General features: G+C 47.5%; 1 protein-coding gene across 2 annotated transcripts in view; it reads right to left on the bottom strand.

Moving 5' to 3' along the window:
• SMOC1 (SPARC related modular calcium binding 1) overlaps window positions 1-27,077 on the bottom strand; it is a 141,687-nt gene that overhangs the window by 15,430 nt on the left and 99,180 nt on the right. The window contains exons 6-10 of one of the 2 annotated variants that reach the window (XM_046647677.1): window positions 22,401-22,490; window positions 20,305-20,385; window positions 3,944-4,136; window positions 3,323-3,405; window positions 1,453-1,558 (exon numbers count right to left, since the gene is read on the bottom strand). In XM_046647677.1, coding sequence (XP_046503633.1) covers window positions 1,453-1,558; window positions 3,323-3,405; window positions 3,944-4,136; window positions 20,305-20,385; window positions 22,401-22,490 — 553 coding nt within the window. The remainder of the gene's footprint in view (window positions 1-1,452; window positions 1,559-3,322; window positions 3,406-3,943; window positions 4,137-20,304; window positions 20,386-22,400; window positions 22,491-27,077) is intronic. The other variant, XM_046647678.1, reaches the window with a different exon arrangement.

Here is a 27,077-nt window from a genome sequence, read left to right as displayed (position 1 = left end):
ACAGCAGCCTCGTCCGCCTCAGGATGCAGAACCACTGACAGCTGTGCTCAGAGTCCTGGTTTCCTACACCAGACACACACCCTGTAGTCCCACTGAGCGCCACAGCTCGGGCCCTTTTCCGGGCCTGGGGGCCTGGGCCTGTCATCGTGGTGGCACTCTTTGCCTTGTTGACAACAGCTCTGTCTCTGGGCAGATGTGAGGGGACCAGACCCCCTCCTTGGTGAGCCACATAAGCTCAGAGGCAGGCTGCCCATCGCTGCCCATCCCTGCCACGCACGTGGTACTTCCTCCGCTGGGCTGCTGCAGGAGCCCAAACACCCCTGACCACAGGGCCCCTGCTCTGCCTCCCCCTCATCCTGGGAAGCACATCTCACAGGCCCTTTGGGACCTGTTTGCTGCCCGCCTCTTCTGTCTCATCTATGACCACTCTCACCTCCTCCTTATCCTCCTTACCCCATCCACCTCAGCTGAGCCAGACTGAACTATGGTCGTTCACTTTCTTGAAGTCATAATATTCTTTCCTTTTCCTGGAATGGCTTTCCTTCTTTTACTGGCTAAGTCCTACCCAGGTTCAAAACTCGACTCAGTTATCCCTCTTCCAGCGAGCCTTCTCTGACTCCTCTAGACTAAGGTAGCCAATCCTTCTCTGTTTTTCCACCCCTGGTCCAGCATTTGTCACACAGTTTGTAATTATCTGTCTACAGCCGAGAATCCCCAGTAGGCTGCATTCTTTGAAGGCAGGGACATGCCTTATATCCCCGGATTCCCAGTCCTTCACCCAGTGCTTGGCACACCATGGTGCAAGAGGTACTGAGCAAATGGATGGACGGATGCAGGTATGCATGCTCCAACCAACTGACCTAATGGGCCCAAATAGTGACCGCTGGTGATGCTGGTCACTGGGGAGCACGTGCATTTTGTCCTCATGTCAGGACTACCTTGGCCAGTATACAGCTCCTGACCTAAGCTGCATCTGGCTATGAGAGTGTCCAATCGCACTGCCCAGAGCCCCACGGGACTCTCAGGAAGCCAAAAGGTACATGGCTCCTGGCTTCTCAGAAGAGAAGAAAACCACCAAGTGCTTTCTGCTCCCTCCCTGCCCTGCTTGTCCCCACCATGTGCTCATCCCCCTTCCTGCCATTCAGGACTCTCACTCCAAAGCATCCCCTTTGAGACTAAAGTTCTGGAAGTCTCCAGACACCCCTGGACTTGCCTGTAATCAGGTAACTACAAGCTGGAGACAGGCAACTCCCAAAGAGGGAGGGGGGAGGAGGGGCAGGGAGATTTGGGGCAGAAGGTGGGACAAAGCCATAGCTACATGGTTTCAGGAAAAGGATCGACTCCCAGCCTTGCCCTCCCTGACTGTTCCCCACTCTCCCAGCCTTCCGCAGCATCTGAAAAGTCAGAGTCTCCACATTCCCTGCTGGGCCTGAGTCCTGCTCACATTCTCACCTCCCGCCTCCAGTGGGTGTTGCTGAGTTGATGGCCTGCACCATGTCAGTGGTGAGGGCATCCAGTAGGCTGGTGATAAATTCCATTTTTTTCCCTTCTGGACAGCCTGAAAAATAAAGGGAGATTTGAAGGCAGATGCCAGGTAAATAATCAAGTAAACTTCCTCAAGTACCATTTCCCAAACTCTCCAAGTCCTCCTCATCCAACCAACTCCACCTGGGGAATTGTTTACTGCTCAGATGATTCTCATAACCCTCCACAGCTCCTCCACCTGCAGCCCACAAGGGGCCATCAGACCAAATGGATAACAATGCTTTCAATTTTCTTCCATTCCACCAATTTTTGCTGAGTATCACCTCAGCATTCTGGTAAATGTTAGGGTCCTTATCCTCATGAGGTCACAATCTACTTGGGAACTCAAGCTACTTCCGGCATAGAATGACCAGGCACTCCTACTAGAGTGTGAAAATGCTCCTCTAGAGCAAAGGACCAGGTGCGAAGGGGCACAAGGGCTGGAGAAAACCCCCAATAGTCAAAGTTGACTCAAGTGGACCCACCAGTTTATCCGAGAACCTCTGCTTTCTTTCACTTCTCTCCTCCTCTCATTAAATCTCCCTTATAGATACCATCAACTCCTCTGTTTCTCTTTTCCTCCACTGCACTCTTCCAGCAAAGCCCCAAGCACAGATGAACCACCTCACAGATACACCTTTTCCTCGTCTACCCCCATGAGGTTCAGCATTGCTGGTGTAAACACCACCACACAAGTGGATAAATTCATGATAGCTAGCACCAAGTGGGCCCTCACGACCCACCATTCTCCTCTCTGCAGCAACAATTCCATTCTCTTCTGTCCCCAAACTCTCTAGGTCTCTGGTGAAATGCTCCCTTCTCAGAGAAGCCGGACTCTTGAAGCAGATGCTCCCTGTCCTCCTCATAGCACCTTGCTCTTTCCTCTCAGAAGACCTGTCGCCACGGTTCATATACGTCTGTGTTCACTTATTTGCGCACCATCTCCCCTCCTATGTGAGCCTCGTGTCAGTTTTGATCCCTAGACTACACCCAGTGCCTGGCACAGAGTTGAATCTCAATTCACATTTGTTGAAGGGATGGCTAGAAGGAGATACCCCGGTGCCATGACTCCATCCTCTGACAGGGTGATTCCTACAAACCTTGCTTGGAAACCCCCTGACTTTCAGGAGCCTCTGTCTTCAGCTCTCACTTGGAGTCCTGGTGGGGAAAGGGAAGGCGGGCTCAGCTCCTGCCAGCACTGACGCAAGTTTGTGCTGATTAAAACAACCATGTCCCAAGCCACTGATAGTTGGTAATCTTCTTGTAACTCACGGGCAAAGAACACTATAAATCCATAAGGGAACCCAGCACAGCAGCCATTTAGAGGTCCTGGGCCCCTTACCTGCGTGTCTGGTGTCACCCTGGTGATGGTCCTGGGCCACCAGGGATCACTGCAAAAGCACTCTGCAGGGCAGGCAACAGACGCTGCCACGCCCCTCAGGACAGCCCCTCTCCAAGAGCTATCTTCTCTTCATAGCCTCGGGAAAAAGCGTTCCCAGCCCCCAGAACATTGTCCCAATCATGGGCAGATAGAGAAAGAACGCAGAACTGCAGGGATAGGATTTTAACCAAGGACTACATTTTAAAGATAAAAGGTAAGAGCAAGGAGAGAAACAATGCACTCAAGGGCACAGGACTAATTAGGGACAAATCCCAGACTGGGTGCAGATCCCACAGCTCCTGGCTCCACACGCCTGTGATGGAAACAGACCCAGAGGAAGGAGCTGCTTCTACATGATGATGGGGTGGAGGAACAGAAAGAGGTGAAGACCCAGCAAGGGGCAGTGTTGTTTCCCACCTGGCAGCTCCCTGTCCTTGAAGGGGTCATCCACCTCCGCACTCTTGGCCCTGGCGTCGCTCTCACAATTGGGCATCACATAGCTGGGAAGAGACAGACACCAGGGGTGAGAAGGGACTGCGAACTGAGCTGACTGCGGCCACTACTGCCAACAATGATCTGTGTTGTCACTAAGCCTCGAGCTCCCAGGGCTGGCAGCAAAATATCTCCTACACTGTCCAGCAGCTACAAGGCAACCCCAGAATCAACGTTCGCAAGGAGACATGCACCAGCATGTCATTTTAATCACTCAAGCAGAACGATGTCACCTTATGTCTGTACACAGGATCTTTTCGATCCTTAGAACCCAGTGACTCAGGCAGAGCAATCACCTTCTCATCAGCGAGCCAAGGTTCAGAGAGGTTACCTATTTTTCCAAGGTCAGCCAGCTGGAAGGAAATACCAGAATCCAGCACCCAGGTCTTTCTACCAGAACCTCATCTGCCCATGAATGAAAACGTTGCTCTCCCAGTGCCTTGACTGGCACAGTAAAGCCAGGAGATGGGAGGGACCAGCCTCACAGGAAGCTGCTTCTTGCCCCAGGGTCCACCTGAGGGGCAGGACAGGTGCTGAGGGGCTTACCGTGTGGAGGTCCCAGGCAATGGGCGCCCTGTGTCCACCAGCACACACCAGCAGTAGCCAGTGGACTGGTGGCACTGCACTGGCTTATAGAGCCCCCCAGGGGCACACTCAGGGATAACGATGCCCTCACGGGGATTCTGCTGCGCCTCTTCCAGGGCACTCTGCCTCTCCTGGTCACATGAGTGGACTTTCTCTGCAAGAGAAGATGCAGCCTGGGGTAACTATCACTCTGGTGACTTATCATTGCCGCATTCCATGCAAGGACTCAACCTGGCTCCAAGGAACGGAAGGTCTGGCTGGTGAATGGCGGAGGACAGCTGTGTCTCCTGTGCTGCCCTTGGTGAGGGACAGGAGGCCCAGAGCCTCCTGCGGGCCTCTCCGCTGCCAGGATTCATCAGCATTCACAGCCAGTAGGTTCCACTGCAGCAACATGCCAGCCAGGGACTCCACGGCCACTCCTTATCAGAGCAGGGGTTTGCTCCAGGGCTGAAATTTCCCAGCAGTTCTCTGAGGGGTCAGGGAGCCTGACCGTCTGTGAGCTGACAAGCTGATGCAGGAAGCCTGTGCGTGGACACCCTCCCAAGCCCAGACACAGCAGGACAGAGCCACAGCCACCAGCCTCAGCAGGAGGGATGCTCAGGGCCCAAGAGGAGCAGGACCAAGGCCCAATCCTGCTCCTTCCAACCCTCCAACAGAGCGGGGCAAAGTAGGTTGAATGGACTTGAGCCCATTACACAACACTGATTTCATCTACTAGGAGACAGCACACAGGAAGGTGTCTGCATGCCGTGGCCTCAGGAAACGTGTGAACATGTCTGAACAGCCAAACCTGGTTTCCCCGGGGCCGGGGCCAGGCCCAGGCTGAGGTGGTGTGGGTGCCCCACGCCAGGGCTGGCTGGCCCGGGGACCTCAGACCTACACGGCCCCTGACCTGAAAATTCTACCCACTCAACCTGCCTGGTTCCCATTTCTTGCTTTGTTGTTGCTGTATTTTATTTATTTTTCAATTATTAAAAATAAATAGCATTGGTTTTCTTTTCCTGTCATAAAGAAAATTTTGAAAAACCATAATCTCAGCAAAGTTAGACACTGCTTCCCCAGGCCTTTTGTTATACACATGTGCACATGCAAATACACACACACACACACACACACCTACTGGGGTTTTTTTAAACAATAAAAAGGATCATATCATAAACCTGCACTCTTACTTTTTTATCTACTTTTTAATCTATTTATTTATTTACTTTGTTATTATTTTTTTCATGAACATTATTCCACAACTTTTCTCCTAAAGAAGATGACAGGAATACATGTTTGGGCATCCCAAGAAACTCTCACAGCGTGTTACAAAGGTACCATTCTTAGAGCCAGGAACTTGGTATCAGCAACCTGCAGCCTCATGCTGCTCACTGAACAAGAGCACAAATGATCACAATTACACTTCATCGTAACGGAGCCAAGCCCTTTGAAATGAATGAGACACACAGAAACGGTACAGATGTTTAAACAAACTGTAGGAGTACTGTAGGTGTACACAGAGACATGAAGCAGTGTGACGCCGTCTCAAGGAGGAGTCAGATGATGGGGAAAGGATTCTTCGTCTCACTCCTAGGAAAAATGCAGAAAAACAAGAGCCCAGTGATTCTCACCCCAGGGGGAGGGGAATATCTCCTTCGGGGCATAAAAATATCTGAGGGTCAGGAGGTGGGTATGCATGGCATATTCACTATTAAAATATAATTTTGAATTTGGGAGGGCCGGCTCCATGGCCAAGTGGTTAAGTTCGCACACTCTGCTTAGGCAGCCCAGGGTTTGACGATTCGGATCCCAGGCACAGACCTATGTACTGCTTATCAAGCCATGCTGTGTCAGGCATCCCACATATAAAGTAGAAGATGGGCCCGGATGTTAGCTCAGGGCAAATCTTCCTCAAAAAAAAAAAAAATGTATATATAAATATATACAATTTTGAATTTGGAAAATGAAAAAGAAATACTATTGTTTTCATAATGCAGACACAGCAAAGCTAAACAGAATCTCCTTGGCCAGAGGAATATGAGTTTAAAACAGTTGACAGACATTAGACTAGGGATTCTGAACTGGATTATAACTACCACCAGAACAGCCCCTACAAGCAGCTTAGGAAAGAGACAGAAGCTGATTGTCTAGAGGGGGCCTTGGTGAAACTGGGCTTGAAGACCCAGGGTTCGACTGGAGCCCCTGGCTGTGATGGAGCCATGGCACCTTCTAGGGGATTATGCAAGAGTTTTTCAACAGCTCCCCAGGCCCCAATTTGGTAGCCTTATTTTCCTACCTCATATTTCATGCCATGAAAAAGGCGACAGAGGAGCAAAAGCAAAGGAAAAGAGTTTTTTTACTGGCACCACGTTTGAGTAACAACCTCTGACAGAGGCTTTAAATCAAGATCCTCCAGGCCGATATTCTAAAGCCATAAATCAGACTGAAAGCCAGAGGCAAAGAGACGGGGGAGGAAGCTTCCCGGGGCAGAGAGAACGATGTACCTGCCTTCATACCACTGGGGATCCTGAAACTGCAGAGGTATGGAGAGGAGCAATCTAAGAAGAGGGGGACCCCACGGTCTGGGGGCTGTCGACAGATTCCCAGAAATCCTTATAGGCTATTCTGAAAAGTTTACAGCCAGCTTCCACAGAGGCTGCACCTAGTTTTATGGAGAATAAAAACCATACAAATGATGCAGTTCGCTAATTTGTGGGGTAGCATGGAATTAGAGAGAAGGCTAAATCCAGGGTTTATTACTTTTTTATTTATTTGTTTATTACTTTATGACAGTCCCTACAAGTCCAGGTGCCCCTCTAAGAGAGAGACAGGAATGGTTTATAATAACAGCACTAACCATTAGTGAAGAGTACACAGAGAGTTTGTCTTCCAACAGGAAGAAAATCTCCCTTAAAATCCTCTTTATACTAAAAATAGTCAAAGCAAATATGCTTTGAGTACTACGTGCCAGGCAATAGACTAAGGGCTTTACTGCCTAATCTCTTTGTCAGTGTGAGGTGGGCATCGATATTACGTCCCTTTTGTAGACAAGGAAGCTGAGCTTGGAGGGGTTCATGAAACTTCCCAAGTTCACTCAGCACAGAGAAAGGAGGGCTGGGACCCCAGCCAAAGGCTCCCAACGGTCAGGCCTGTCTTGCTAAATTCTAGGCAGACATTACTGCCTCTAATCATTTGCTCTTGGGAAAAAATACATGTATTTTTATGATGTGAAGTTCTTCCAGGTCAGTCCCTTTGCAGACGACCCTAAATATACTGCCTTCAAAACCAAGTGCGGAAAAACACATACTTGCCCATTGGACACAGCACAGCTCCTTCCAAAGCAGCAATTTTTATCAGCTTGTGCACACTACAAATCTTGTACCCGAGTATTTTTTCCTCTTTGCATCTGAACTGGAAAACTCAAAGCCAAATTTGTAACTCGCCCACCACTACAGAATGGTGAAATGAATAATAGCTATTAATAGTTATGAATAATAGCCAATCTGAGCATTCACCATGTGCCACGCTTGGTACTGAGCACTTTACTTGTACTAACTCACTTCAAACTCATCACAGATAGGTGATATTATTTAGATAAGACAGGTGTTATAATTAACACCACGGAGCAGAGGAGGACTGAGGAACATTGACTGGCTGTGTGGGTTCCTCAAGGTCATATAACTAGGCAGTGGCAGAGAGGGGATTCCAGCCCGGCAGTCTGCTCCCAGGCTATGCACTTCACCTCTCCTCAGTATCGTCTCTCACTGCCCTAGCTAATGTGATCTTTATTCTAACCCATATTTCTCTTTTACTCGGTGTGGTAAATGGTTACAAATGGTCCCAGTGAATAACACCTCCCTGTCTACATGCCCCTGTGTAGACCCCTCCACACTGACTCTGATTTGCTCTGACCAGTGGAGAGGGCAAAGGTGATAGAGTGTGACCTCCAGGCCCAGGCCTTAAGAGGCCTTGCAGCTTCCGCTTTCATTTTCTTGGAAGCCACCCTGAGACCATCAGGTAAGGCAGCCAGTGCAGCCCCCTAGAGGATGAAAGGCCACTTAGAGGAAAACCCAAGTGGCTCAGCCCACTGCCAGCACCAACTGCCAGATGTATGAGTGAGGTCATCTTGGACATTCCAGCCCAGCTGACCCTCCAGCTGGATGAGTCCAGGAGTGAGTTCAGGTGGACCCAGTCAAGGAACCACCCACACAATCCACAGAAACATTAGAAAGAATAAGTCATTTCTGTTGTAAGCCATTAAGTTTGGAGTGGCTTGTTACTCAGCGCTGGATAACTGCGACACCCAGACTGGCTCAACTCTTCATTTGCCAGTTTACCCCATAAGGACTTCTGTAGCCCTCTCGGACCCTTCAGCCAATCCATCAACCAATCAATCAATCGATTCCCTCAGCGCTTCTCCAGAGGTGCAAATACTAATCAGTAAGTCTCAAGGGGCATCTGAGGACCCAGAAGCCAGTCCTTTCCTTAGGGCCATTGCTACCTCCTGCCCTTCTCAGTCACCTCCTAAATGCATCTTAAAATTCACAACCATCAGTTTTCCCAGATACCAAGAAGTCACCTTCCAGAATGCAAGACAAGGGGTCTATTTCAAGGGTCTCTCCATGACCACTGGTTCAGAGAGGGAGCTCCCCAGAAATGGACACTCACTGTTCTAAAACATTGAATCGCTGCTTAAGACAGTTCAGGGAAGATGACAAGGTTAGAAGGTCTGGCCTGATAACTATGAGAATGGGCCAGAACCGTCTGTAAACACTCAAAAGACATAAACAGCAGGGGAGAGGGAACAATCAAGGCTTTCCGGGGGGAAGGGGAATACCTGACCACACATTCTTACACACTCATGCACGCCCACCCCTATAATCCTATCCCGGGATGGTGCAGAGAAGAAATGAGAGCCAGGTCACTCCCCGCCTGGCAGTGGACGGTTTAAGTAAGTTTCACTCACAAATCTCTGATTACCTAAGAGAAGAAACACAACAGGAAAGCATCCCTTGGAAGGAATGAGAACACAGTCGGCTTTTGCCACCAGAAAACACACAGCCTCTCTTCCATCAGTTACACGTAGCGCCAGAGCAAAGCAGGACTCAAGTGGTGCAGGGGTGGGAAGGGAGGGGGACAGGAGAGACTAAGACTAGGCTGAACCAGACGAACATAAACCCTGTCTGCAGGCCCAGGGCACCGGTTCTTATGTGTCCAGCCAAGACAGCTCTGTCTGCTCTGGCTGGCCCACACCCCTGTGCCTCTCAGTTACTCGTGGTAATTAGGAGCAAAGGAGAGCATGGACAACCTAAATCCTCAGCTAATCCCCAATCTCGGTTTTAGCCCAGAGTTTATCCTTCTGTCCTGGGAATCTTTTCTCTTTTATCATTGCATTCTTTTTTTCTTCTTTACTTTTTTTTTAAGCAAAAATGGCCAACAAATATAAACATTAGAAGATTTCGAGTTTCAGGTCCTTGGGCTGGTCTGTCTTTCTGTTGCTGCCTTTCAGATGAGGATCTGCAGAGGGAGGGAGCAGACAGGAGAGCTGAGACACTGAGTAAGCCAACCCCCGAGTCAGCAGGTACTGGGGAGCTGGTCCCATCGTGAACTCTAGGGAGAAAGAGCAGAGGAACTCCATGGTGATGGAGGCAGAGGAGGAGACGGGTGGAAAGAGAAGGCAGCAGTCAGGGAAGGTGAGAAGCAGTCAGGGTTCTCCAGAGAAACAGAACTAATAGAAGACAGAGAGAGAGAGAAAGAGGGAGATTTATTTTAAGGAATTGGCTCGTAGGATCACGGGGGCTGGCAAGTGTGAAATCTGTAGGGCAAGCTGACAGGCTGGAAATTCAAGTAAGAATGATGGTGCAGTCTTGAGTCCAAAATCAATAGGTCAGGCCAGCATGCTGGAAACTCAGGCAGGATTTCTATGTTACAGTCAGGAGGCAGAACTCCCTCTTCTTCAGGAAATCTCAGTTTTTGCTCTTAAGGCCTTCAACTGATTGGATGAGGCCCACCCACATTATTGAGGCCCCTCTGTTTTACTTAAAGTCAACTGATGGTAAATGTCAATCACATCTAAAAAATAGCTTCGCAGCAACATCTATACTAGCATTTGACCAAACTAGGCACCGTAGCCTAGTCAAGTTGACACAAAAAATTAACCATCACAGGTTCATATGAAAAATGAGAGCAAGAACAAAGCCCAGTCTTACAGAAAACCATACACAGAACACAGAAGAGGGCCATAAAAACATGTATTAGGAAGATGCCTCCATGAAAGACGCAGTCTTCCCAGAGGAAGAACCAGAAGCAATTCTCCTAGCGGAGGCTCAGTTTGTAATTAAGGGCAGCTGCTCAGACTGGTCTGACCAAGAGTTGCTTATACTGGAGAAAATGGGAGTGGGAAGCTGACAAGGCAGAGGACAATGTCCTAAGAGAGGAAGGTGCTCCTGGAGTCTCGGACCTAATGCAGGATCCTGAGTAATACATGAGGTTAGGGCTCACGGAGAAGATGCAGAGGAGGTCAGAGTCCTGCATGGGCCCCATTTCTCACACAGGCTGGTACTGAGTATGTGCTGGCACCATGTCAGGCTCTGGAGAGGTCAGAAAAGTTTTGTAAGACATAGCAAGAGGAAAGAACTAGCCACAGGATCTTAACTTACCCGCGTTTCAGACATTCCTCCATCCCTGAAGCTTTCTCTGAGGGCCCCAACCTAGAGTGAAGACTCCCTCTGCTGAGTCTAAGACTGTGGATCTGTTGCCTTCATGTACCCCTTACTCTTGGTACCATGACTTGACCAGACTGAGAGTCAAGGACTCTGCGACATCCTTCCCCATCCTTCACCTCACCCATCCACGGCCCCCGGGTCCTTATTCCTAGGAAAACCATGATATCTCAGGTTTAAAGGATCCGTAAAGAGTATTTGGTGCAAGAACCCCTCTATTGCTTGAATCCCTGCTACGCCATCCCAGCCACAGAATTCTGCCCTAGCCTGACACTTCAGAGATGGGACCACCCACTGTTGAGCATACGCCAAACGTGGGGATGAGACGCCAGAGGCTGAAAAAGGAATATCTGTTTCTTTGACTCATCCTGGGAAAAGCTACAGTCAACTCTCAGACTATCAAGTACTGGATTTTCTTAGGAGAAAAATCCATAAAAGGTTACCCGCCTGAAAAATGAGGGGAGCTTATTTATGTTTCATTGCAAAAGGAATCATCCCACCAGGCCAAGAATATTAAGGAAAACACTACAGTTGTGTCGCCTACAATTACCCTGAAATCCCTTCAAATACCTCACACCCACCTAGCCTCTTATCAAAAATGAATGAAATGCTGAACGATAACCCAGAATAACAAACTGTGTGTTAAAAACAACCTTTCCTAAGTCACAATATGAAATTCCAGAGGCGTAAGAAATCAAGTGGCTCCCGCCTCAGGATTCTCGGGTCAGCATGTGAGTGTGTGGGTGTGTGGCGTCAGGACGGTTGCAGAGAATCTGGCCAGGGAAGGGACTGCAGGAACAAAAGGAGGGACAAGGACCAGGTTGAAGCAGTGAGTCTCCTGTTCTTGAAGGGCCGGCCCGGGGACTGGGATTGTGGTCTCCAGGGGAGGAGATGCTGCTGGAGTCCATAATCTTTAAGAGTGATTTATGGTACATCACCGAGCAAGCCCTTTCTGTTTATTTAGCCACATGGGGTTTTAGCACCTATGGTTTCAGGCCAACTATGTGAAGAGGTTATTTTTCTTACTTGTGGACTTTGCATTTTTTCACAGGAGGAGCCAAGTAGCCCCCAGAGGACCATTTTTCCAAGCACCATTTGCTGGCTGGCTCTGCCCTTCCACCCTGAGCTTTCCATCACACTCAGCACTGAGCTGCTGCCTGGCCGCCACCAATTCCCGAGTCTCAGAGTCACCCAGGGACTCCAAGAGCCCCCCAGAGGGGAGGGGAACCCACAGAACCAACGCTCAGGGCTCCCTTCAGAACAGAGGGCAGACAACAGGCCCAGAAAAGGAGAGGCCCAGAGAAAAGGCCCTACCGGGGCAGGAAGAAGCAGACTTGGACAAACAGAACGAAGTCAACCCCTGAGACCGTGCTCAGGTGTGTATCAAGTAGAGGCAGGGGTGGGGAGAAGAGAAGCAGAACACGCACAAATTTAACGCAGTCACCTCTTCCACTGGAGTGGGTTTCCCCATCTCACTTCATCTAAAGGCCCTATCCCTACAGAGTAGGCAGCCAAATGAAGTGAAAACAATAATGTCATCAGCCAATCCCAACCCACAGAGGGACCTTAGACCGCTTCTCTGGAGGAGGGCACCCATTCTGATGGACTACCTGGCCAAGAGAAGAGAGGCTCTTCAGCTCCAGCCCAGAAGGACAAGTGAGGATCGTATAAAAGCTCAGTGGGATGGCTGTTCCCAAACACCAGAGAGAACTCAGGCCCGTCAGAGGGAAGCTGCTCCAGGAACAGGAGTGGAGGGTGGGGTGGGGTACCTGGGCTTCCCTGGCAAGGCTGAAAGCAAGAGTAAGGGCCTGGCACCCTGCTCCTGCACACTCCACCCAGGGCCTGGCATGTGGAAGGTTCTGTCACTGTTTCATGGGCGTCAACAACAGTTGGAAGAGAGACGGTATGGTGTGGTGGTCAAGAGCATGGGCTTTGGGGTCAGAAGGATCAGCCTCTGCCACTTGTTAGCTCTGTGACCTTGGGCAGTTTACTCCAGCTCTCTAAGCCCCAGGTCCCTCCCCTGTAAAAATGGGGTAACAAGAGCATGCGCCTCGTGGGGTCACTGCGAGGATTCAGTGCGATAGTGTATGTGAAGCACTTAACCCGGCGCCACAGGAAGGGTCTGAGGTCTTCGCTGCTCTAAGGTAGCAGCAGCCTCAGCAAATGTGGAGTAAACCCAGGCTTCCTGACCCATCCCTGTGAATGACTAGTCACCCCAAGTAGTCTGCAGGCATAGTGGGCACAGTCTGCTCCAGGTGGAGGCGTTAAAGGGGGGCACATTGTAGGGAAACTGAAAAAATCACAATATAACTAAGAATCAGTCTGCTTTTTATGATCACCATGCCAGCAACTCAAAACAATATCAGTGATAGGACCTTCCTCCCCACTGGGGTGGCCCACACCACTGCTCGCTCCCATTGGCACACCACTGCCCGACAGTCAACTCCTCCCTTAGATGCTCCTTGTATTTCTTCCCTTGGCCCCCTTAGCACCAAGTAGAGGTCTTAGCACATGACAGTTGTTGATGCGCCTATGACCCAGGACAAGGCCCTTAACTAGTCTGGCCTCCTTTTCTTGTCTAAAATGAAGCAGTGGTACTAGAATGATCCCCAGGCCCTTCCCACTCTCACAGCCCACAGCTTATAACCGACAGGATCAGGTGTGCTTCCCCATGGCTCAGGGGCCTGATCCAAACCAGTTTCCCACGCCCCAGGGGAACCCAAGCACCAGGAAAGGGGCTGAGCAAAGGGCAACACTGCTCGGGGCCTTCAGGCTCACCCCTTGTACCTCGTGACCCTCACAGTAATGCTGTGTGGCTCGGCCTCCTACGGCTCAGAGGCCCCATCTCCAGAAGCAAACTAACAATGCCCATCCCACATCCCGGATGCTGGCTGAAAGCTCCTAATCACAGGAGTGTTCGCAGTGGGCTCTGCAAATAGGGCACGTTGCTGGGATGAAGCGCCCAGGGTGAGGAGAGGTAAGGGAAAATTACAGTCCAACCAGCCTGTCTAAATAATGTCTCTCCATGGAAACTAAAATGGCCATGTATGGTGCACCATTGTCTGAAGCACTGACCTCTTCTTTCCCACACAGACAGAAACTGAGGAGTACAAGAAAACAAGATATAAATTCTGCTGAAGGTATTCCTTCTATGATGGATTGTCCCAAGATAGCATAGGCCTCTTTTTTTTTAACTTTTCCCCCAAACCACCCCTGACTCACATCCACTCAAATTTTAGGAAAGGCTCCATCTCTATTGACTCACTCGTTAAGTGAGCTCATATGACCCTTCCACCAAGAAGAATATGAAGTGCTTCACAGTGGTTTTGCAATGACAAGTACCAAGAAAAGGCATGCTGTCTTCTTTCTAGTTTTTCTCAGTCATTTCGTTGACTTTGACCTGACAAGCTCTCTCGTTTAAGGACAAGAGATAGTAAATAAAAAATTCAAGTGAGAAAGAAAGAGGGGAACACAGGCCAAGGGAGAGATGGAAGAGAGATTTTTTTAATGTGTCAAAGTATCATAACGTAAAGTATCATAACTTTATCAAAACATGTTATCAAACATGTATCAAAACATGTATCAAAACATGTGTGTGCTTATCAGATATAACCCTGCCTACTTCCAAAGCCATTTTACAAATAAACACAGATGGAGGACCCTCAGATCAAAGCGGAGACTGTAGTTGACTTCTAGAAAATTAGAAGGAGCCAATCACAATAGTTTGGCAGGATCTTTGATTTCAGTTTTTAGCAGCAGAGACCAAAAGGAAAACATTGGGACACATGGTTTTGCTATCAACACCAAAAAAGCACACAAACTCACCTACAGAAACAAAACTTTTGCAGGTCGAGAAAGTTCCAGAGGCCAGGTCCTACCCCCTCTCCCCTTCCACCCCACCACCACACCTCTGTGTTCTGAGCAGACAATGTGCAGTGAAGGAGCCAGGCAACCAGGAAAGCTAATTTTAAAACAGGGTAAAAATGAGCTGAGGGGCTAGGCTCTCTGGGGCCTCCAAATGTGTTTACGGCTCCTCTCTGCAAAGTGAAAACTTGAGCAAGGCCTTTGTTGCCAGAGAGAAAGCCATAAAGATGAGAACCCGGCCCCGGCCCCAGGTCCATTCTACTGGCCATGATTGACCAAGACACCTGCATGAGATAGATGGGCAGACATCCAGAAGGTCGGTTATAGAAATAAACATCAAAGGTTTGTTTTTATGTAGATATTTTAAATGCACACAAACCCAGACCCGTCCGCGGCTGCTAACGTTAGTGGATTACTCATTCTTCCTCCCAATCACGTCAGCGTGAGGTTCCAGGTGGCCGTGGGGTATTTGCTTACAACAGCTACTGCTGGTTTCCCTGAGAGCTGTTTATTTTTCCAGGCCTCAGGTCATTACATCACCCAGTGGTTTCTGGGCAGGCTGGTTTAGGGGGTGGGGATCCAGCCAGGATGAGCAGTTGCCTCAATGACCCCAAATCCCAATCATAGCAGCAGCTATCCCGGCAGGAACTTCCCCAGTGAGGGAGGAGCAGTCCAAAATGCAGCCCAGGGGCCCAAAGCAGACCTAAAGAAGCAACGCTCTGACACCGGCAGGTAAGGGCAGGGACGCTGCGGACAGCTCCCTGTGACATGGATGGTGAGTTAGGCAAAACTCTCATGTACAAGGAGACAGGGGTCATTTTCACGGCAGAACTTATAAGAAATGCATTTCAGCCTTGTGTCCCTGCTGATGGCTCTGGCTCCGGGAGCAGAGTTAGCACGAGCTGCTAACTTGACTGACACACAGAAGGAAGGGCTGCAGGGCAAAGAGGCGAGGAAGGGAAGGCACAGTCCTTTTGGATTTAACCCACAGGGCCAGGTTCGAGAGCCTTCTTGAAGTCCCAGATCAGATCATGAAAGAAGTTAACTAGAAAAGATGGAGATAAAGGAAAGAAAGAGACAGGGAAGGAAGAAGGAAGTCAAATGACCCCACTAGAGGCTCCAAGAGTTAACCCCACGGGGGCAGAGGGAAGGGCGCACATGCCCGAGGGCGTCGCCACACTGCACAAAGGGAAGGGCTAAGGCTCACACGATCATATTTCCTGAGAGATAGTATTTTCCCAGAGGAGAAAGCGCAGACTTTTGTCACACAGAAAAAAAACTTATAAATCACAGCTGTAGCAGAGTGTCTGTGTATAGTAAAATTAGAAGCAGTGAGATTAGGGATGAAGAATGAGATGAAGCCTAGTTTTTGTCATTTCTTTAATCTCTTTACTCTTGTCTATAAAATGTAGATGATTAAAAAAGTTTTTTCATTCTAGCTATATTAAGAAATGCCTTGGTTAGTGCCCGATACCAAAAACTCAGCAAGGGTTCATCTGTCTTATAAAAGCAAAACAGAGTCTCTGGCCAACACCATGTATGAGCAGATGCTTGCTCTCGAGTTCTAGGGCATTAGCCAGCCAGGTACGTTGTCTTCCTGAGGGCAAGAAGAACTCCAGTTCAGCGGACGTGAGAATCAAAGAGAAGAAGTCCAAAGACACAAGGCTGTCAACGCTGAAGACGCCAAGTCCTCAAAAGGCCACAATGACCATGGTGACCATATGACAAAGTCTTAAAAACAAAACCTCCAGGAGGGGAGAAGGAGACAGGATAAGTCTGCAGTCATATGTGTCATGTTATTGCAAAACTTCAGCTGCCCAGTGGAACCTTTCCAACATCAACAGTCCCCAGGCCAGAAAACAAACCTGGCGTCACAGGGTCTGCGTGTGAAAGAAGGATGTTTGGGGTGTAAAAGAAACTGGGATGGCCTTTCTGCCTCTGAGAGAGAGCTGTGAAGAAGAGCTCTCACCCAGACGGGCTTCTCAGAGTCCCACTTCCGGCTCCCCAGAGATGGGGGCTGGAGCTCACCTGAACCCAGAATCTTCCAGCAAACTCTAATGGGAAACTGTCTCAGGGGCTTGACCCAGAAGCTCCAGTCCATACCAGAGTCAAGTGCCCAGACCTGAGTTATCAGTAAAGTATATCTGACTTCTCATCAAACCAAATGAGATAATGTGAAAAGTGGCTAGCACAAGACATAAAGATATTCCATCAAGAGACACCATTGTAGGTTTTTGTGAATCACTTATGGTGTATCTACTATGTGCTAGGCATTTTATATACATATCGTTGAATCCTTAGAAAAATCCTGCAAGGCACTAGTAACTTTGTTTTACGTATAAAGAAATCAAGGCTCAGGGTAGTTTATTAACTTTCTCAAGGTTACCCAGCCTCTCACAGGAAGGGAGCATTGGAAGCCAGGTCTGTAGGTTAGTCTATACCAAAGCCCATGCTGTTGCCATTACAAGGTTTCTCTCTTCTGTATACAAAAGACATCCCACTCCACCGCCTGCAAAAGCCAAACCTCCGGAGGCTTCCTTGGCAACCCCGTTGCGAGAGCATATGCCAGAACAAACATTAAAGCTTGACAAAGGCTAACACTAACGTGAGACGGTGAAGAGCCTGCGCTGATGCAGGCCTCCCTGGCATGTCAGGAAACCTCTCAGGAGACACAGCCCCGACTTCTGCCTGGTCCGCGAGAGGGACCAAACCAAAGTCAGAAAGACGCCCCCACACATGCACCCTCATCCAAATGCTTCCACTTCAATCTTATACGCCAGGGCCCAGCAAAATTTTTTCTGCAAAGGGTCAGATAGTAAATATTTTTAAAATATTTAAATGTGATGGTCTCTGTCACAACTATTCAACCCTACTGCTGCAACACAAAAACAACCAAAGATGTAAATAAATGGGTGTCACTGTCTTCCAATAAAACTTTATTTGTAAAAACAAGCAGGTGGCGGGGTCGGCCCCGTGGCCGAGTGGTTAAGTTCACACGCTCTGCTGCAGGCGGCCCAGTGTTTCGTTGGTTCGAATCCTGGGCGCGGACATGGCACTGCTCATCAAGCCACACTGAGGCAGCGTCCCACATGCCACAACTAGAGGAACCCACAACTAAGAATATACAACTATGTACCGGGGGGCTTTGGGGAGAAAAAGGAAAAAATAAAATCTTTAAAAAAAACACAAAAAACAAAAAACAAGCAGGTGGCTATTTGCCAATACCTGCTATATTCCTTTGTGACACCATGTCCTTTACACGTAATAACATCAAAAAGATGGACAGGCACTCAGAATTACCACTTGATCATGATGGTATCAAGTGAGACAGTCCCCCATTTACTAGGAAATTTCTAAGGTATCAATCTGTGCTAATTACTGCTGGACTCAGTCTTTCCTAGGGAGCCTGTAGCTCTCCCCCAACAACCCTGTCCTGTACACTACCCTTATCAACATAACTGGGGCCAACTAGGGAAAAATAAAGGTGGCTGGGCCGCTCCAAAATAAGGAAGGTGGTTGTACCTGCCTGGAAACTACTTCTCAACATGACCCCATCCTCATCCAATTAAAAACTATCTAGGGGAAGTAGGAATGGAAAGCGGAAGAAATGAAGCGTACGCATACATCATTAACCAACTTGACATTGCCACCTCACTACACTCAGAGAGTACAGCTCAAAAAGACAGGCACTTTCTTCCCAAGGATACGTCATTTACTGCAGCCCCACCGCTTACTAGCTGTGACCCAGGACAGGTACTTCCTCTCTCTCGGCCTCGGACTCTTCATCTGTAAGACGGGGACAATAACTATGCTTATGGTGAAACTCACATGAGATACATGTAAAGTTCTGAAGGATCTGCCAGACTAGCTATGACGACGGTGATGATTCTGATTTTACTGATGATGATGATGATGATCTTTTCTACTCCATCTTTCCCAAAAGCAATCAAACACATTGAACTAGATTCTATAATAGATACAATAGAAAGGCGATAAACTTTCCCTCACAGAGTTTACAACCTAGATAGAGAAATTAACCACTTGTAGATGAAAAACAAAAACAATTCACGGGAGCAGTTGCTAAATGTCAAATGAATGTTTCAGGCAAAAGATGCTGTATAATTTCAGAGAGAGCTCACCCTCGTATCTACAACTTGGTCACAGAATGAGAATTAAAGCTCACACTAGGGCCTTGAAGACCTCCTGGAGGTTCAGAAAACGGGGAGACCATTTGTAGATGTCACTTCCAGGTACCACAGGCACCAAAACCACTTCTACTTGACTTAACACATCTGCCTAACAGTGAGGAAGGAATGGAGGACGGTCTTAAGAAGAAGCCTCCTAATAGATGATTTTGCTTAGGCTGACAATCACAAATTCTTTCCCGATTGAAGAATTCTCACGATAAGCAGTATCATTAATATTCCCATTTTTCCTACCAATAATGATGATAATAATAAATATGTGTGCTTAGAATTTATCACGCGTTTATATTTATCACTTAGCCAGGCATTAGTCAAGTAGCATACAGACGTTAACTCAGTTAACATTTAACCACAGTCCTTTGAGGAAAAGATCATGATCCCAGATGAGAATTGAGGCTCAGGGGGATAACTGGACTTGACTGGGTCACTCACTAAGAGTTAGAGCCAGAAACTGAACCCAGGTTTCACGGACTCCAAAGCCTGTGCTTCCACCAGGCCACTGTTCTGTCAAAGACTCTGGCCCATGGGAGTTTGCATGGTCTCCTTCCTACCCCACCCTCCCACACCTCCTCCAGCTTTAATTGAACAGGGAACCAAACACGTGCAGAGGTACTGACCGGCCCAAGTCACAGAGAGAATCAACCAACGCCGCATGGATCCAGCTCATGGTCTAAATCATTCCGCACACTCTCATCCCCACACTACCACTTTTACGACAGAACTGGCCAAGGACAGTACACTCATTAATTAATGGTCACGTAAAACTCTGCCTGCCAGTTGAAAGGGATATATCTTTAGTTTATAGACCTTGCTATCTATAAGGAAAAGGTGATATGGTTAACTTCAACAACCAGGCATAAATTATGCTGAATGGCATTTCTCACAACAAAGTTTTAGGCTGAAAGAAGAATGATTCTGCCCAACCCCCCCCCCCCATAGAGATTGAGTTGTTAACACATTTTCCTGTTGATGGACATGTGGGCCTCATCGATAGTATATAAACTTTATTGATTTTGGCCTTTGTTGTGATGTAAATGAATGCTACACATAAGTCCTACAAATCTGATCACTCTTTAAAAATTATCACCTTTCTACAAGGAGTTCAGCCAGTACCAAAACCTGGCTACTCCTAAGACCCTCAAAAGATCAGACCGGAAAAGACATGACTGTCAGCAACTGTTTAGAGCCTTAAAAATACATAGAAGCAAGTCTTTTGAGGCTTTAAGTTCAACTTCTCTATGTCCAGCCATTCTTCTTTTAAATTCTCCTGCGCGGCACACAGAAAGGCAGTTAAAATACTAAAACATACAGTCCAAAGTTTTTTAACTAAAAGTGTCAACTACTCATGAAAGATGATTCCTGAGATAACAACTGGAGAAAATTAAAGTTGGAAGGGATTAACTCATGAAATCTCATTTTACAGCTGTAGACATTGAAGATCAGACCAGTTAAATGACTTCCCCAAGCCCACAGAGTAGGTAGTCATGGAGCAACCATGGGCAACCACAGATGGATCTGGTATGTATATAATCCAAGGCAGATTATTTACCTGAATTTCTTAGATTGGTGTTGTTCAGTTTGGAGTCCTTGATTACCAAGTGCTTAATCCATAGAGTGGGAGCTGTGATTTCTGGAGAAAAAAAAAACAGCAAAGAGAGAGAAAATAAAGTCTAGGCAAAGAGAGTATTAACTTGGAGTATAACCCCCAGACTTCTTAATAGCTTTTTTTAAAGTCTAAGGCATTCAAGGCTTGACCTATCTCCCTAGTTCCATATCCACTTTGCCCCAAGCCCTCTCGCTTCCTCAAGACGGAAGCTCCCCTCCCCATTAGCTCATAGGAGCCAAGTGGGGCCTCCTGTGCCGGGAGGCAGAGTGGTCAGAGTCCAGAGGCGCTGAGCCACTCCATCCAGGAATAAAAATATTATCCCAGGAGGTGAGGAACATGGGCCAAGCCAAGTCTCTCTCAGCTGCTTCCTTGGAAGAAGATTTAAAGGGGATAAATCAACAAATGAACGCCAAACAAACCACAGAGACCATTTTGGAGGAAACGGCTGAGCCACAGCAGATTTCAGCTTGCTGAGACTCTGCTCCACATGGGAAAGAAGGTAATGGGTCTAATGTGTGCTTCAGTTCCCTTTCTACTGGTTTCTCATTGAACACAGGCTGAATTCCTCCCTCCAGCGTGTTCCGCGGTGCCCCCAGGCTTTCCAGGGCTTGGGTCACACAGTAAACAGGTGGTGTGGGAATTTGGGATGACCCTGAACACACTGTAGAGTGACAAGATCTTTGGTGGAGGGTTGGGAAGGGCTCCCAAACTGACATGGTCTCCATTATCCACCCAATCCCCAGGGTCTCAGATTTGCCAATGATCCAGGACCTTTGTGGATCACAGAAACGTTTGAATTTCTAGGCACAAACACACATATGTTCCACTAAATGACCAGTTGCAAAGGATATTTCACATTTCAATCCTTCGTTCTAGAGCCGAGCCCATGCTAGGGACATCCCTAGCTACAGTACCAACCAGTGGCACAGTTTATTTTTATTCCTCTGTCTCACTGTCCAGTCTTATGATCCAGGCCTGGATACACTAGGCTGAAAGCTGATAAAAGGGTGCTGTGTATTGCACTGAGAGCTGAACCTTATTGTCAGACTTTCTAGAAACCTCACTCTGCCAAGCTTCCTGCTCCTCTTCATGGGAACCTCATGGGAACCTGAAGAACTTAGCAAAGCACACTGAAGAATGTATGCCCTGAGCAACTCAAACACGAACCAAGGCCAGCCTTCTACACCCCCAAACTCCTCTTATCTACTCCTCATACCTCCAGGGACATCTGGCCTCTATTTTGCCACTAGCCACTACTATTTCTCTTGACCTAGAATTTCTCCTCTCCCAAATGTCTCAACTCAACTCTCAATGTCCCTATAACTTAGCCAAACCAGCTCCACTACCAGTCTCTTTCCTGCTACTTTCCTCACTAGACCCCAACTCCACCATACTCCCTCCTTGGTTCATGCCAGTCCCCTGCCTTCAATGCCCTGACTCCTCCCCCAACTTTCAAGATCCAGCCCAAGTCCATTCTATTCACAGAGTCTTTTCCCAGACCATTGTGATCTCTTTCCTCCATAAATGTCCACCACGACAAAAACTGAGACCATAATTTAACACATAAAGGTCTCCAAGAGCTGCCACTTTCTCAAGAGCAAAGGCTTCATCTCTTCTATTTCTCCTTTGTCCTCCAGAAGCCTAGCATGAAGCTGGGCCCATGGCAGGAACGAGCACAGGGTAAGTGCTGGTTCATTTACTAAAGGGACACTGCCAGCCTGACTGTCTTTCTCAGCCATGGCTCCTTGGTCTTGGCAGCTCAAAGGATCCGTCCAGGCCCTGTTATTGTTGGACACCAGCAGCCAGGCAGGAAGCCTGTCAAGAACAGAGGGCCTTTCCAGAAGTGAAGAGTGTACCAGTTCCTGGGAGGGTTTGCATTTTTTAAAAGGTTAAAACAACCCAGCTTAAACTGGGAAAAATTGAAATTAAAAAAGAAAAATATATAATAATAAAGCTTAAACAAACATCCGAAGGAAAGACATTTCCGAAATCTGAACACCGATGGGGGAATTCAAGTCGGAAGCGACACAAGAGCTTACCATCTCCGTCGAACACTGGCTGAGTCTCCATCGTGGGTGTCGGCTTAGACCCATCATCTGAATTGAGGGTTAAAAAGAATCGAAAAGAGACTACCATTATTGAGGTAAATACTATCTACTCTCCAGCACTGTTGAATGGTTGGGGTTTGCACATGGCCCGGCCAAGCCTCAATGAAGAGATTAAAGAGAAAGAAAAGAAAGAAGAAAGGAACAAGAAGGAAAGAGAACCACAGAGAGACACCGACAGTAGGACAAATCCAGGTGTGTGCTCGCCATCCCAGGCAAGGGAGCTACGTTGTCAGGACTTTGGAGGATGCTGTCTCACAAATCTGGATGCACCAGCATGGGTCGGTCAGCCCTTGTCTCTCCCCACAGGAAAGTTGGGAGAGCCATCTTCCCCAGTGGCACTGAGTTTTGGCCTGGCTTGTTAGGATAAGGTTGGCAGACTTGTGACACCAAATTCTGGCATCCCTAGCCCCTTCCTGCCCTCTTGTGAAAGGTACCAGCCCAGTACCTTTCCAGTGGACCTCATTGAAGAACTAAAGGAACAGATGAGACCGTGGTGCTATTCCCTCCCAACCTACCAGCTATTTCTCCATCCTCATCTAAAATGATGAGGCGGCAAGAAGGACTATTCTCTCTTCAGCACACTGGGCTGAAGAGAATCGGGACTAGTTAGAACAATTTTCACTATGAACAACAAGTACCCCAATTCCCTGTGAGAGGTGGAGGCAAACGAAATGGGAGGGAATGTGGGAAACTGCACCCTGGATTGACTTTGAAATTTCTAACAGATGATGGGAGCAGGGAGTTACCAGTAACAAAGTCCTAACTTTTATCGTCTAGTAGGGTTGGCAGCTCTCCCTGCAGAGACAGAACCTCTGCAGGTCAGGAGTGAGTGTGGACCATCTATCTTTCAGAACTCAGTTATTTTCATCAAAATAAAACCTTAGTTTAGAGCAGTATTTCTCAACTTTTTTTAGACATTTTTTCCCCCAGTCACCTTCCTAATGGAATTTTAATAACACACATACACTGTATATCTGTTTCGGTACTGTATGTATATCTATGCTTTATATGTAAAAAGAGCAAGGGTTTTTTTGCCCCCCCCCCCCCAAGGAACTAATTTTTTCCTCATTGGTGAAAGCTGGGAGCAGGTAGCTTTGCCCCCACTGAGAATGCATAGTTTAGATATGTTTCTGTTTTCCTCCCTCAGTGAGGGGAGGGAAAGAGAGCTCTGTGGTCTCAGACAGTTTGATGATTACACCATCCCTCTCTTCCCAAGACCCCCAGAGGTCTTGTAGAACCGAACGCTATATTCTCCAAGCATTAACTATTTATGAAGAATGTGAGTTCTCAGTAGTCTCTGCGACGCCAGTCAGATCATCAATAATAACAACCCTCCACCATTCGGAGCTCTGAGAACCTTTGGCCGACTTCCCTGCATCTTATCAGGGGAGGGAGAAAGAACACAGAGTCCTGATCCCTTTCTTACGCCAACACCCCACACTTGGGATCTTAAGATGCAAGAGCTATGGAGACCCTACCCCTTGCTGGGGGCTGAGAACAGCAACTTGACAGTTGTGTAACACCCGACCCAACCATTATTCTCATGTGCTGACACCAAGACCCAGCTCCCACCGGGGCCAAGGCAATCCTGAACTATCTGACAATCACCCCAAGGAATGAGACATAGCAGGAAGAGAAGAGTAACCACACTGGATATCTTATTTGCCTCAAACTGGAGTCCAGAATAGGCATCTTTTGACGCCAAACTCTCTAAGTTTGATCTGGAAGTCACTGAGGGAGAATAAACACAGAACGGAGCTACACAATATCATTTTTTTTAATAGCATCACTTCCCCTGACTCTATTAACACCTCTTTCCATTGAATTCAATGAACCACTGAATGAAGTCTTCTGGCAGCTGCAATGCACATTTGGTTGCTCCTGCCAGATGCAGAGCTCACAGTCTAAATAGCCCAGCACAGTGTGCTCAGCCCCTCCACGCAGGGTGGCTTCATTTTAGGAGTCTTAATGGTAACAAAGAAAAAGTGAGAAATCAAACATTCCCAGAGGGACACCAGTGAGAAGCCATGTGCAAAATGGCTTATGCAAAATTTTAATATTGACTTAAAATCCTCCCATATTCCAAGAGCTGCATCTCTCTCTGGAGCAGGATAACAGAAAACATGCTGCTTACTTCTCCCATCATCCAGATGAGAGTCTACGACGGCCCATCTGGTCCAGCGATCAGCAAAGAAGGCCTGTTGCTCAAGGAGAACAAGGAGAGTTTCCAGTCTCCCTGGGAAGCTTTGCACTTCTGCAGGTCAAGGACCTCCACGACTGCCCAGATGCAGGCCCAGAAGCCCACATAGCATCAGGCCACGTGCAGGGAGTGAATCTTCCTGCAGGGGAAGGTCACCGAGGGTGAAGAGATACAGCTGCACTGCCACAATGGAGGCCCCAGATGTAAATCTTTATGAAGTGAGAAAAGACAAGGTGCCCTGCTGCCAGGAGAGCCACCTGTGGAATCCGGCATGCCCAAAGGACGGGAAGCCAAGCCAAAGCCAACAGAACCCTCTGACCATCATCTCCCGGCAGCTGGGCACCTGGCTTCCAACGCAGCAAATAAGCGCACCCTTCTACCAAACATAGGTCCGAGGCTTGAGGCCAAAGTCCACATCAGTTCCGCTTCCTGGCAAGCCTTGGGGCAGCACCAGGCCCCACACGGGGCCCTTGGGGGAAAGAAAAGCTTCCACATGTGCCCTTGGCCTCCCAGTCTCCAGTGGGGTCACACTCCAGATCCCGGCTTTACATCCAATCAGCTGGGTAACCTGAACCCCTCACTTTTCTTGTCTTGGTAGTAATATCCTCTTCTAAAAACGAAGGCTGTCTGCCTCCCCAGCCTCAGGACGCTGTGTAGGTGTAAAAGACTTGAAAAGCCTCTTAAAGGAGATATAATACCAGGAGTGGTACAGCATCTTACATAACTGCTTACTTTGAAAACTGGATTTGAAAAATTAAACTCTTGTCAAAGTTTTAAATTAAAAAATGAAGCAAACTTTACAACTCAGTAAGAAAACAACCTGATTCTAAAATGGGCAAAATATTTTAATAGACATTTTACCAAAGAAGAGGCATGGGTGGCTAATAAGCACATGAAGGCTCAACATCATTATTTGTTAGGAAATTCAAATTGGAACCACAAAGAGATACCATACATACATACTAGAATGGCTAAAATTTTAAAAAAAGAAAATACCAAGTATTGGCAAGGATGTGGGAAAACAGAAACCCTTGTTCATTGCTGGTAGGAATGTAAAACTGGGTAGTCACTTTGGAAAAGAGTTTGGCAATTTCTTTAAAAAGTTAAACACAAACACCATTCAATCCAGAAATTCCATGCCCGGGGATCTATCCAAGAAAAATAAAAACGTGTCTACCCGAAGACATGCACACAAATATTCATAATAGCCTCAAACTAGAAACAACCCAAATGTTTGTCAACTGGTGAATGGATAAATTGTCATATATCCATATAATGGAATATTATTCAGCAATTAAAAGGAATGAATTACTAAAACCTATGACAATACAGATGAACCTCAAAAACATTATATTAAATGAAAGAAGCCATGTGCAAATACTACGCATTGCATCACTCCATTTATATGAAATGCCAGTAAAAGTAAATTTATAGAGACAGAGAGCAGATCCGTGGTTGCTGGGCTGGAGGAAGCAGTGGGGTATGAGTGTAAATTGGTACAAGGTTTCTTTTGGGGGGGGGACGGAAATGTTCTCCGGTAACGGTTGCGCAACTCAAGAAATGTACTAAATTCATTGAATTGTACATTTACAATGGGTAGATTTTATGGCATGTAACTATACCTCAATAAAGCTGTTAAAACAAAAGAGGATGTAATGCCAAAGCGGTCATAGATGAATCATCAGGCAGCAAGCAGTTAGATTATTTGAGTAATCCTTAATTTGGATAGAAGACTTCCATATATTTTAAAGAAAAATATATCTGAATTTCAGTTAACATATATGCACATGATGATTTCATACCTGATGTTTATTCTTGGTGATTCTTTTGGACCTCAAATAGTAAAACTCTTCTAGACCAAGGAGAAGATGATAGAACACTAGAAAAAGCCATTTCAAAGATTATCATCCTTCTTACAGGGAGAAAAAAGTAAATTTGGAAAGATTAAAAAAATAAATATGGCAAACCTGAGAGAATTTCTCAAGGATGATGTCAAGATCAACAATAACCACAGTAATACCACATTTTGCAACACTCACAGTTTCTGGCAAGTGGCTTTCCTCATCTATTCTCACCACAGGCCAGGGCAGAGGAAGTCACCAGGCAGATAAAAAGTGATTGAGTCTCCATGGAAGAGAGTGATTTGCTCAAGGCCCCAGAGGCAATGAGCAGCTTTGGAAACTGCCCAGCCCCAGAGGCATGGAGTCTGGCCTTCCAAGATTCCCCAACCCCCAACCATGCCTCGTTCTTGCAGGTGCAGCCCCCGCACGGGCCCTGTGAGCCTATACAGACAGTGGGTTTGTGTGACAGCACAATTCCTTGCCCTCCGAGAAGGCCTGGCCCACGCACAGACAGCTGGAAGTCACTTCGACCCCCTATGACACCGTTCAAAGCCTCCTCTGTTTGGC

The sequence above is a fragment of the Equus quagga genome, chromosome 20 (genome assembly GCF_021613505.1).
Source record: "Equus quagga isolate Etosha38 chromosome 20, UCLA_HA_Equagga_1.0, whole genome shotgun sequence".
NCBI classification, from domain to species: domain Eukaryota; kingdom Metazoa; phylum Chordata; class Mammalia; order Perissodactyla; family Equidae; genus Equus; species Equus quagga.
The sequence above is the reverse complement of the archived record's forward strand: the minus strand, read 5'-3'. Positions and strand labels throughout refer to the sequence as shown.